The sequence below is a fragment of the Stegostoma tigrinum genome, chromosome 19 (genome assembly GCF_030684315.1).
Source record: "Stegostoma tigrinum isolate sSteTig4 chromosome 19, sSteTig4.hap1, whole genome shotgun sequence".
Taxonomy (NCBI): Eukaryota; Metazoa; Chordata; class Chondrichthyes; order Orectolobiformes; family Stegostomatidae; genus Stegostoma; species Stegostoma tigrinum.
The window spans coordinates 40,885,473-40,898,007 of record NC_081372.1 but is presented as its reverse complement, the minus strand read 5'-3'; the positions used below and the strand labels follow the sequence as shown (position 1 = coordinate 40,898,007).

At 38.7% G+C, this 12,535-nt stretch overlaps 1 protein-coding gene across 2 annotated transcripts in view; it reads left to right on the top strand.

The window, feature by feature from the left end:
* The window catches only part of dpm1 (dolichyl-phosphate mannosyltransferase subunit 1, catalytic), a 93,584-nt gene that overhangs the window by 26,445 nt on the left and 54,604 nt on the right, over window positions 1-12,535 (top strand). For both annotated transcript variants that reach the window (XM_048550244.2, XM_048550245.2), the window contains exons 2-3: window positions 2,633-2,732; window positions 11,171-11,204. In XM_048550244.2, coding sequence (XP_048406201.1) covers window positions 2,633-2,732; window positions 11,171-11,204 — 134 coding nt within the window. The remainder of the gene's footprint in view (window positions 1-2,632; window positions 2,733-11,170; window positions 11,205-12,535) is intronic.

Sequence of the window (12,535 nt, the reverse complement as noted above, 5' to 3'; positions counted from 1 at the left end):
GCTGCCTTCTTGCACAACAGCAGTCCTTGTGCTGTAGCTTAACCCACAATGTCTTTAGAGGGGGAATTCCAGGATTTTGGCCCAGTGAAGGAATGGTAATATATTTCCAAGCCAGGATGGTGAGTGGCTTGGAGGGAAACTTGCAGGTGGTGATATGTTCTCATGTCTGATTTTTTTTTCCTATAAGATGGAATTGGTTGTGTGTTTGGAAGATGTTATCTAACAGTCTTGGTTGAATTTCAGTTCAGTTACTGGAAGTCAAGGTGCCAAAAAGTCTGTCTGATAGTTCTCCAATACACAGCCCACAGGCTGGTTTTAACTGATGCCCTGAATCTTTGTGACTTCTGTGATTTTAGTTTGCATTGTTCTCTATAGCCAATAGCTGATGGATGCTGGTAATTTAGTTTGGCCAATTTTCTGTCAGGCCTGATTTCTCTGTTTATGCGTCAATTTGGAATGTTCAGTTTTGAACCCAGTCTAGATAAAGTGAGAGAATAGGCCCAGTTATGACAGATGTTCTTCAGTGTGGACAAGTACAATGTTATACATCTGTGTCTGAGATTCCCAAGGCATGTGCAGCAGTACCTGCTTAAAAATTATAAAACAGGAGAGTCACCTTGAGGTCATAGCTCATGCATTGTTGAAGATCCATAGAAATGACATGGATTTTGCTGTTGTATTGACACTGCTGTTATAACATTGAAACTGACAGAAACTTTGGGAATCTGAGGATGCGCAGAATAATGTTAAAGTTCAGAAGCTGCTGTCTGTATTCCTCCTTGGGGTACGATGTAAAGATTCCCACAATGTGCGGTCTTCCTTGCAATCGTGAAATGGGGAAGTGCTCCACGTTTCACTGTAAAAACACTTGAAAAAATTAATTTTTTGAAGTGGTGTAGGTGGGTTTTTAATGATCTACTAACGTTTATTGTTATTACTAAACACTGGTCATGAAAAGCTCATTCAGATTTCTGGAATACCAATTTTTTCCAGTTACTAAAAGAAAAGTTAAAACTTATCTTTATTTTACTTTTTCTTTAAACAGTTATGCATTTATTTTTCTATCTGAACATTTAAATACAAATGGAGGATTTCAGTTGCTTTTAATTTGCTGATTAACTGTGTGAAATAATGCTTCGATATGACTGGCTGCTCACCCTGCTTGCTGACAACATGCTGCTGTAGACCAAGCCATCACCTTTACCTGGTATCTGATTTTAAATGACCATTCTAAAAGGGTGAAACCATGCCATAAGGCTTGATGGATCTTTGTGGGAAGTTTCTTTTTCCCCAAGCACTGTGGTGAACACGACTGACCGCAAAATTTAGATCAATATGATGAGCCATTGGAAAATAAAATGTTGCTTTGAGTTGAATGGCTTGAACAATACACAATAGCTTTATCATTACTGAGTTTCTACATGGCTTTGTTCGACTAGCAGTTGGGAGTAGCATGTTCATCTTTTATCTATGGGCCAATAACAGTGTTGAGCCTGTAGATAAAGTATAAATGAGAGAACTAACATGACACCCAATCTTGAGCTGGGGCTATCTTTATCGAAAAAAAAATTGGTCATGGGAAGTTATGTTTGGATGGGAGGAAACTTTGGAACTATCTGGTTCACTAATGTCTTTGATGGAAGGAAACTGCCCTCCTTACTTGGTCTGGCCTATATTTGACTCCAGATCCACAGCAACGTGGTTGATCTGAACTTGGGATGAGTAATAAATACTGGCCTTGCCAGCAACATCCTTTGAATGAATAAAACAAAATACTAAATGTTCACCTGAGGTGTCACTTCCAAACCACAAACCATCTTGATTTGGAACTGCATTACTGCATCTTCATTGCCACTGGGCAAAATTCTTAAAACTCCCTCCTTATCAACTCCTATACCTCAAGGTTTGCCGCAGTTCGAGTTAGGTGACTGCTGCCTTCTCATGGTAATTAAAGATTGCTGATAAATGCTAGTTCAGTTTGCATTGCTCATATACCATGAATGAATTTTAAAAAGTGAAATATCCTCATATTGTCTGAATGGGCTGGGCTTGTTGGGCAGGTAATCTTACTGCCTGAATGTTGAGTTTATGTGATGTTATGAAAAATTCATATAATTTTCAGTATTGGAAAGTTTCTTTTCAAAATAGAGTTTCATAAATTCACAATGAATGTGAGTTCATTTTTTAAAACCACTTGTAAGGCAGTTTCAAGCAGGTTTGGGGTGGTGGGGAAAGCTGAATATTCATCAGCTGCAGTAGAAGTGTTGAAAGAGTTATTTTAGCAATTTAGAAAAAAGTGGATCTTCCTGCAAAGGTGCCCCAGGGCAAGAATGTCCAAAACGAACTTTGTGAGCACTGTACAGCATTCTTGTTGCACCTGGCCCTACAAATCCAAGACAGAAAAATAAAAATTACTTTAGACTGTTCTGCCATTAGTGTGCTCTGGTTCAGTCTGGTGGGAAACAACCTGTAGCCATCCTGCTCGGGCTTCATTTAAAACTACAGCTAGGCCATCATGTCATAAACCCGCCAGTTTCTTGCAACTGAAAAGCCCATTCTTGTTTGATAAAATGTGATTGCTTTGCCATGTAAAGCTTTGCATTTCAATGATGCCTTGTGTTCTTGTTTGCAGTGGATTTGATTATGAAATTATAGTGATTGATGATGGAAGTCCCGATGGGACACTTGAGGTTGCTGAACAGTTGGAAATGATTTACGGATCTGATAAAATTGTAAGTATTTGGGCAGTATCTGTTTTAATAACTATATATGTTCAGTCTTTTTCTTCAAGGAACTGGGTGGTCTGTTGGGTGGTGTAATCTTTTTATCCCTGAGACTCTCTTGAAATCAATGCAAAGAAGAGTAAAACATGATCTCTCTGTGCCAACTGCTGAAGATTCCAAGGGAACTGAGTTTGTGGCCAAAGTTGGTAGAACAGAACACCCCATAATTTGACACTCACTGGCAGTTTCACTTAGAGAGGCCATGAGCATAGCTCTTGTGGGAACTAGAAATGTTATACTGTGGCAGTAAGAACATAAGAATGTAAGGAATGAGGCTAGGCCACTTAGCTCTTCAAGGTTATCAGGCTACTGTAGTTCCATCTGGTGTTTTTGTGATACAGTAGTTAGTCCCTATCTGTAGTTCCTTCTAAATTTGTCAACCAAAGAAACCGCTCCTATTGTTGTTTTGTCCTAGATTTAAACTATTTCACAATCAGAACATGCTTAATTCTTTTTTGAGAGAATCAATTACTTTATCATTCACTGCACAAAATTGCAACTTTATCCATGCTTCAGTTCAATGTAAAAAAATTTCTTCTAACTCTCAGACATGTTCACCTAAAATTATCCTGAATTCTGTAATGTATTTTGTAGAAAGGGGAAGTTGCACCTGGACCTGACAGCTAAAAATACAAAGGAGGTAGAAAAATGTTGTCATGTGAGCCTCTTTACTTAATCCTGGAAGATGTTGGAATAAATACTATTGCAGACCAATAGTGGAGGTTTTCAAAGCAGACTAACTCCATTAGCATTAGGGCCTTGAATTGGCTGACTTCCTGTCTGCTGATTCTGCTGCTGCTCAATGAGGTCACATTTTGTTCTTCTAAATTTCAGAGAATATAGGCTACTTTGCTCAGCCTGTAGCCATGTGAGAGCCCTCTCATCCCAGGAGCTAATTTAGCAAACCTTCACTGCACTGCCTTCAAGGCAAGTATATTTATTCTTAAGTATGGAGACCAAAGCCATGCATTGTGCTTTAGCTGTGCTCTCCCCAAAGCTGAATACAAATGTGTCAATGCTATGTATTCTTGTACATCAATTTTCTTGTAATAAAGGCAAATATGCCATTTGACTTCCTAACTAATTACTGTTCCTGCATGTAAACCTTCTACGTTTTGTTTTTGTGTGAGTACACAAAGTCATATAAGGCATCAGCTGGTTGTGTGATGGAATATTGTCCACTTGGCTAGCTGAGAACATCTTCAACAACACTCCAGCAGCTTAATACAATCCAGCACACAGCTGTGTTATTTCCTCTGTGGTATGATTCTGGAAATCAAGCTCCACTATTCCTGAAGTTGTCGCAAAAATTAAAATGTTATCAGAATATACTGAATTTCAATTTACCTATTTGATAGACTCAGGTTAACAGAAACTACAGACTAGCTTTCTGAACTTAACAAGATTTTAACCACAGGCAAACAACATTGACCTGTTGATTTTATTGATGGAGGGAAAAATTAGTGGAGAAATAGTTCATTGGGACCTGTTCTTAGGATTTGTTGAAGGTGTTCCTTTTGTTCCCCAAGTCCTTTTATAGGTCTCTGAGCCTTTCTATCAGGTTCTTTCACTTTTTTGAAAGAGAATCAGAGTACTTTCTTTGCTGTCAATTATTTCTCTGAATAGAGAGAGAGATAGAGATAGATATCACCGCCCTTCCAGAGGTCCAAGGGTTTCTCACTGTATTGTTCATATCCACAAGCTGTTCTGATCTGCCACCTTGACCATTCATCCTCTGTACCACCAATGCAATAGTAGTGGTATGTACCATCTGCAAGATGTACTCAGCAAACCATGAAGCCTCCTGAACTAGCACTCTCCAAACTCTTTAGGGCATGGGAAGCTCTTGCATCAGAAGGCTGCCATGCACAAGTTTTTCTGTTAAGCTGTACCCTTCAGTGCTGTTTGTTTACATTTTTACTAGATGAACCAGATGCGACCTTTCGTGAATTAATTCTTCATGCTGAGATGGTGACATTGAGGAATGGTCCTGCAAAGATTTTAAGTCCTAATGCAAGAAATTGTTACTTTCTTTAAAATTGAGGAATGAAGTGTACAGTGAGCTATCAGACAATGTATGGTTGCTCAACTTCGGGTTTCTTACAGACACAATTCAGTTCATTCAGCTTTGACATTATGATGTACAGGGGGAGGAAAAAAAAGCAAAGACAGCAATGTGATCAGTGCTGTGAATGCCTTCAAATCGAAACAGAATCTGTGATCCTCCAGGTCAAAAACAATTTCTGGAACATTCTGAGCTGGGGAAAATACTAGGGGGACATTGTTCAGACTTGTTATTCCATTTTAGATGGGAGATGCACAATGGGGACCCTGTAGAATCCCCACTGTAGCATGCTTTGACGAAGTTGTTTGGAAATTGACTTTTCTGATGGGCAGTTCCTATACTCCTGGAACTGTCTGAAATGTTCCAGAAAATATTGCCCACACCTGAGGAAGTTAACAAAGGAATTTGACCGGTGAGTTCAGGAATTAGATGCGATGGAACAAATTATCCTGTTTGTTTCACATCCATTCCAAGTTGACAGTGGTGGTTGGCTACCAAATTCCATCACATTTATGATTTATAAAGCTGTGGAATTGATATCGAGATAATTGCTGTGCAAAATGATATTGAGCTGATAGCCAGCTCAAGGGACAGTGATTTTTGAGAATTTGTAAACAGAGAAATATCCACTCCGGTCAACCTTTTTAATTTTAAAGTGAAAGCTAACTTTGATTTCATGTACTTCTGTGAGACAGTGTTTTTCAAAGGAAGATAATCAAATCCAAATATTGCTACCTCAGATGCCCATTTGATGGACTCAATACCACTAGCAGCCTCAAACTATAAACCACACTTTAAGGCACTGGCAGATTAACTGCAGTCACAGGTGTCACATTGAGACTTGGTGAACAGAGGACAAAATGAATAATTATGTTTTAGATTATGTAGCATGAAAAATAAACCATTTATGCAATATTTTCTTCTGGGTAGATTCCATGTTGTGCTTAAATTCAAAAAGTGATCTTGTGCTTAAAATGTTGGAGACCATTGTTATAGCTCATTCACTTAGCCTCTCAAGTTCCCTTTAAAATCGCTTTTCACCCTCCTCACAACTTGCGTTACCACTCTGTTTAGTGCCATCAGCAAATTTGGAAATATTACAGTTGGTCCCCATTTCTATGTCATTTATGTAGATTGTGGACAGTCATGAACCTGGCGCTGGCCTTTGTAGTACCCCACTGGTAGCAGCCTGCCTTGTTGAGAATGATCTGTTCATTTCTACTGTCTTTTGTATTCAGTGACTGAATGCTCATTAATATATCCCCAAATCTGTGTGCTGTAGTTTTATTTTCTACCTTGTGATATTTTTTCATGTCTTCTGAAATCTGAAAATCTAAATATATAAATCTACTGATTTGCCTCAGTCTATGCTACAGATAACGTCTTCTTTTTAAAAAAAACTCCAAGTTTGAAAGGGAAATCATGTTTGACAGAAATCCATGTTGGTTCTGCCCAGTTGTCATTCTAAAACTTTCCCTATTACTGATGTCAAGCTAATAGGTCTGTAGTTCTTTACTTTCCTTCTTCCTCCCTTTTTTAAATAGTAATGATATACTTGTTATTCGCAATCAGCGGGGACTTTTCGTGAATTTATATGATTATGAAAGATGATCACAAGTGCATCCACTATCTCAATTGCTACTTTCTTTAACACTTGGATGAAGTTAATATGGTCCAGAAGATTTATCGATCCTTAAACCAACTAATTTTTCAAGTGCCACTTTACTAACGCTAATTTATTTTAGGTCTTCAGTTAAACAAGTCCCTTGGCTGCCTCATGTTTGTGGGAAAATTTCTGTGTTGTCTTCTGTGCAGTCAGTCACAAAGTAACCGTTTAATTCCTTCACCATTTCCTTGATCTCCACCATGAAGTCTCCTGTTCTCACCTGTACTGGGCTGTCAAAAATCCTTGCTAATCCTTTTTCTTCCACATATCAATATGTTCTGCACTAACTTGCATTTATGCTCTCTTTTTTTCTCTTTTTCCTTCATTTGTTTCTTGTCTGTCCTTTGCTGGGTACTAAATCACTGTTTTGAAAGAGCTGTATTAGACTAATAGTGTCGTAGAGCCATACAGCACAGAAGCAGACTCTTTGGTCCAACCAGTCCATGCCGATCGTAATCCCAAACTAAACTAGTCCCACCTGCTTGTGCTTGGCCCATATTGCTCCACACATTTCTTATTCATGTACTTATCTAAAAGTCTTGTAACTGTACCCTCACCCATCACTTCCTCTGGAAGTTCATTCCACACATGGACCACACTTTTTTAAAAAATAAAATTGCCCCTCATGTCTTTTTTAAATCTTTCTGCTCTCACCTTAAAAATATGTCCCCTAATCTTAAAATCCCCACTCTGGGGAAACGTCACCTGCCATTCGCCATATATATATTCCCAATCTCCACTGTTCCAGTGAAAAACATCCCAGCCTGTCCTTTATAACTCAAACCTGCAGTCCCGACAACATCCTAGAAGATCTCTTCTGAACCCTCTCCAGCTTAATAATAGCCTTCCCATAACGTGGAGGCCAGAACTGAACACGGATGTGAGGAAGTGTCACTTGACCCATAATGTTAACTCTGATTTCTGTCCACAGATGCTGCCAGAGCTGCTGAGCTTTTCCAGCAATTTCTGTTTTTGTTTCTGATTTCCAGCATGCACAGCTCTTTTGTTGTATATGCAACAATAAGGATATCCTTTGACGTTTTATTAATCCTTTCTGAGCATTACGCTTACACAAGTACCTAATTAGTGGGTTGGTTTTTTTCAGTTTGTGATTAAGGTGCATTGCAGGAGGAATATACAAAATTCTCTTAATAGTATCTAGCTTCAGTCATTCCTGATATGGGAGTACTTAATCTTAAACCGGGATTTGTAAAAGGGAAAAAACAATGCTCTTTTTCTTTGTGTGTTCTTTTGACCTTGACGGTCTACATATGAGATGTGCAAAACTGCACTGTAATCTCAGAACAGTATTTTTGAGTAAAGAGGAGAAAGGTTGCTAGGATATCGTAATGTGCATGGAGTTGAAGATAAAATCAGAACCACTACGATCTTATTGAATGACCGGACAGGCTTGAAGAGTCAGTGGCTAATTCTTCTTAATTTGTATGTTATAACATAGAATTGGTGGAGCTCCCAGTTCATGTTTATTCATCATTTCCCCATGACGTTGCATTTCACCATCAACATTTATATTTACCTTGACAATGCTAGAGCTAATGAAGCACTGTTGATGAAAGATCATGCGCTGTAGCTGGGAGAATGGGAGAACACTTCCCCCAAATTGAGCCAGTAGTTTTGGAGATCCATCTTTGACTCATTTTTGTGTCAGTCTGGAAATCTGCTGGGATCAGGCCATGATAGAGTTAGTCCAGCATTCAAGAAAAAAAAAGAAAATGCATTATCCCCTTTTAAACTGCATTCTGAATTCTCTAAAAATGAAATAATCATCCTGAGGACATTCAGTTATAAATAAAACAAGTAGCTCATAAAGTCTTTGATGTCTGTGTTTCCATGAAATGCTTCCTTTCAGTCATCTACGCACTTTACAATTGAAATAAATGTCCTGCATCATATCTTTATTTAAACCTGCCTTTCTTTTTGAAATCAGTCATTTTATTTGTCCGTAGTGGAAGAGGGCCATTTTTAGGTAGTTGCAGTTGTACGTTTATTTTACAGGTTGTCCTTGATTTTTCATTGGCCATTTGTGATTCTCCTTTCTCAAAAGCAGGACAAACTAAGTGATGGTTTTCTCTTTCTCATTGGATTCTTGAATACCAATAGCATTCTTGTAAATGGAGAATGTTGGTTTTTCTATTTTTAATAAAAAGTGAACAACGTAAAGAGAAACCATTGAAGACAGCGAAGAGGAGGCTGGAATTGTTTGCTATGCTAACCAATTTTAAAAAATCTCCTATAATTATTCATGAATGCGATTATCAAAATCTGTTCCATAGTTATCCTTGACAATTGGTAGATCTAAAAATAGAAAAGCTTTGTTGGGAAACTGAAGAAGAAAAAAAGACGCTGGAGAGAGCAAATGAAAGAAATTTTGTTACAGGTGAAAGCCAGGTTGATAGTTGTGTGGTAATATGAAACAGGTGTCCTCTTGTCCTACAGACATAGTTTAGACTGCCCTTGCCTATGGGTCCTCCTTTGCAAAAAGCCTTAAAACAAAAGCAATTTGTATTTTTGTAACAGCAGCTGAATTTCCAGCTCATGTTACCATCCACCACCCCAAAATCAGCGTCTGTGTATTGTTTCAAATGGTCATGTTAAACATTCTGGATTCATTAAAATTAAAATACTTTACTTTATAAAGTTGAATTCCAGTCACCAAAATGCTGTGTATTTTTTTAGATTCTAATATTGCTATGTTAACATACTTATCTGAGCAGGAGAGATGGGCAGTTGCAAAAGTGCAGAGAATTCTCTGTTAAAGATATGCAGATCTGCTATCCTACTGTTCCTTCTGAATCGAAAGCATTCCCCTATTGCATGATGTTCTGCTGGCTAGCCAGTATTTTCTGTAGGTTAGAGTGGAACAGCAACGTTTACACCAATGGAGTCAGAAGTTAAAAATTTCCAGGCCTTTTCCCTGAAGAAGTAACTGTTTGACTTCTCTCTCGGTCTCCACCTGTGGGACTCAGAAGAGGAAGAACTTTTTTTTTAATTTCCTGTAATGTGAGGTTCCCAATCTGGGCCAGTATTTGTTGTTCAATTGTAACTGCCTCAATGAAACCTCATTTTTGAAATGTTGGAGTTTCTCAGACAAACATACATCCACAGTGTTGTTACGCAGAGAATTCCAGGATTTTGACTCCGAGCGGTGAAAAAACGAACATCTAGTTCCTAGACAGGGTGGTGTGTAGCTTGGAGGAGAACCTTCAAGTGGTGATGTTCTTGTGTAGTTGCTACCCCTTGTTCCTCTAAGTGATAGAGGTTGCAGGCTTGAAAAGTGCTGAGGAAGTAGGTTTGACATCATTGCTAACACTATAAATTAGTGATGCAGACATTGAATCAAGTGACCATCTTTTTCCTGGATAGTGTTGAGTTTCTAAAGTTGGGTTCTAACAATACTTATTAGGTATGTGGTAAGTATTCAATCACAGTGCCTTTAGGGATATAGGACATGAGTTACTCACTGCAGAGTTCTCAAAGCCTGCTGCTCAAGTAGCCACAGTTTACTTCCCTGTCCTGCCTGACCCCCCAGTCTATCATCGGGAGACTGCATGTAGGCAATCAAATTTGCTTTCGCTGTTTGTGGGGTCCTGGAGGCCAGTTAGAAGTCCTGATTGGCTTTCTCTAATCCATCTTAAGTTTCCCTTAATGAGCCAACTAAACGATCCACTACATTTGGGCAGCAGCCCCCACTATCTTGGAGGAGGCATGGTGGCTCAGTGGTTAGCACTGCTGCCTCTCAGTGCCAGGGACGTGGGTTCAATTCCACCTTTGGGCAACTGTCTGTGTGGAGTTTGCAAATTCTCCCCATGTCGGCGTGAGTTTCCTCTAGTTGATCCTCCCACAGTCCAAAGATGTGCAGCTAGATGGATTAGCCATGCTAAATTGTCCATAGTGTTCAGGGATGTTATAGGGTGATGAGTCTGGGTGGGATGTGCTGAAGTTTGGTGTGGACTTGTTGGGCCAAAGGGCCTGTTTTCACACAGTTTTCTATGATTTTGTGATCTTCCTCATTAAAGGTTGTGGGGTGAAGCTAGGAAACCAGAACGTCAGCCAGCAGTGTTGTTTTTAATGCCTGTCTGCCTCTGATTGCAACCCTGATGTGGCCCAGAAATTGAGTCCTTTGCTTTCGTTGAGGGAAATAGGCAGCAGAAAAGGTGAAGAAATGGCCTTTCACCAACACACCGAAGATAATCCCACCCAGACCCAGCCTCCCATCTTATGCCTTTCACCCCTCATTTACCATGGTTGATCCACCAAGGCTGGAATCGAACCCTGGCTGTGTGAGACAATAGTGGCACTCTGCCACCTCAAACAATTCACAGTAGTTACATATTCGCTACTTTTGTTTGTTCTAGATTTATGTTGAATTCATATTTCACCCTCTGCTATGTTGGGATTTGAACCTATGTTGGAACAACTTTAGCTTTGGACAAGAATTACTCGCCCAGAGGCATTACCGCTATCCCACCTGTTATCATCTAAATTAGTATTATCTTTGTATTACGCAAATTTGACCATATCTTTCAAGTTGATTAAGAACAATGGACTGTCTATAAACTGTGCCTTACTGTAACATGGGACTTACTGGTTAAATTCTTAGGAATTTTGTGCAATTATTATTTCATGTCTTCACAGTTGCTGAGACCTAGGGCAAAGAAGCTGGGTTTAGGTAAGAACAATATTATCCTGTCTCTATGTACACTTAAGATATTTTAATCTGCAGTTTGTCCATAAGTCACTTGATTTGTATCTTGATTATTTATCACCTGTAATAAAAATAATTAATAAAACATTCTGATCCTTGCTCAAGTTAAACATGGGTCAAACTGCTGCATTGTAGAATTGTTCAAATTGGTTAACACAGGCCTTAGAGGGTCTTGTTTGGTATTCTGATGTGGTGATAGCATTACTGAGCTAGGAATCTACATTGATAACGTAAAAAAATTATAAGATTGTCTTTTCTATCTGGTTTATATGTGACAACTGACCTTTTGAAGTGACCTAGCAAGCTTGTCAACTAGGAATGACCAATAAATGCTGCTAGTCAAAGGTTTGTGTAATAAAGCCTTTTGCAAACCTAAATATCTGCATGATGTTTCTGCATTAGTAATGAGTTGACGTTAATGAATTAGCCATTAAAGATGAACGTTATCTTCGTTAATTCACTAAGACATTATATGTTCTTTAATGGTACAATTATAAATGACTCCAAAGATTTATAAAAATGTATCTTAGAATCCTTGAAAACATTTTAGATTAGCTGCTTATTGTGACAAAAAGTCTCTCTCTGGTTTACGAATCTGAATTCTGCCAATTTAAATATATTATTTATATACACACTCTAATTGCCTGAGCTTCAAACCAAGTAGTCAGATCAGCTGAGTTAAGGATGTTCCTGCTTGTCTCACTCTGGAATCCAGAACAACTTAAAGATTCTTTGCTCTGTTTCTTTCTTTCACTTATCACATTCACTTTTACACAGATTGCGACCTTGAACATTTTATTTTTTCTGTTATCTTTGGCTGCCTCACAAAGCTGACTAGAAAAAAGGTCTGAAGTTAAGAAGAGCTTTAGGAAACATTTTTGTGGGACATGGGCATCACTGGCTGGCCAGGATTTATTGCCACTGTCTAGTTGCTCTTGAGAAAGTGGTAGTGATTTGCCTTCTTGAATTGCTGCAGTCTGTGTGCAGTAGGTAGACCCACGATGCCCTTTGTGAGGGAATTCCAGGATTTTGACCAGATGACCGTGAAACAACAGTGATATATTTCCAAGTTAGGATGGTGAGTAGCTTTGAGGGGAACTATTTCCAAGTTTGTGCTGTCCAGATCGAAGTGGTCATGTGTTTGTAAAGTGCTATCCAAGGATCTTTGAATATCTCTCAAATTTACATTTATAAATATCACTACCATGATTGCATTTTAGAACTAATGCGTGCTGAACAACTTTTATTTCTCCTCTTCAAGTTTTCTTTAGTTGATTTGCCAAACTATTGTTGCT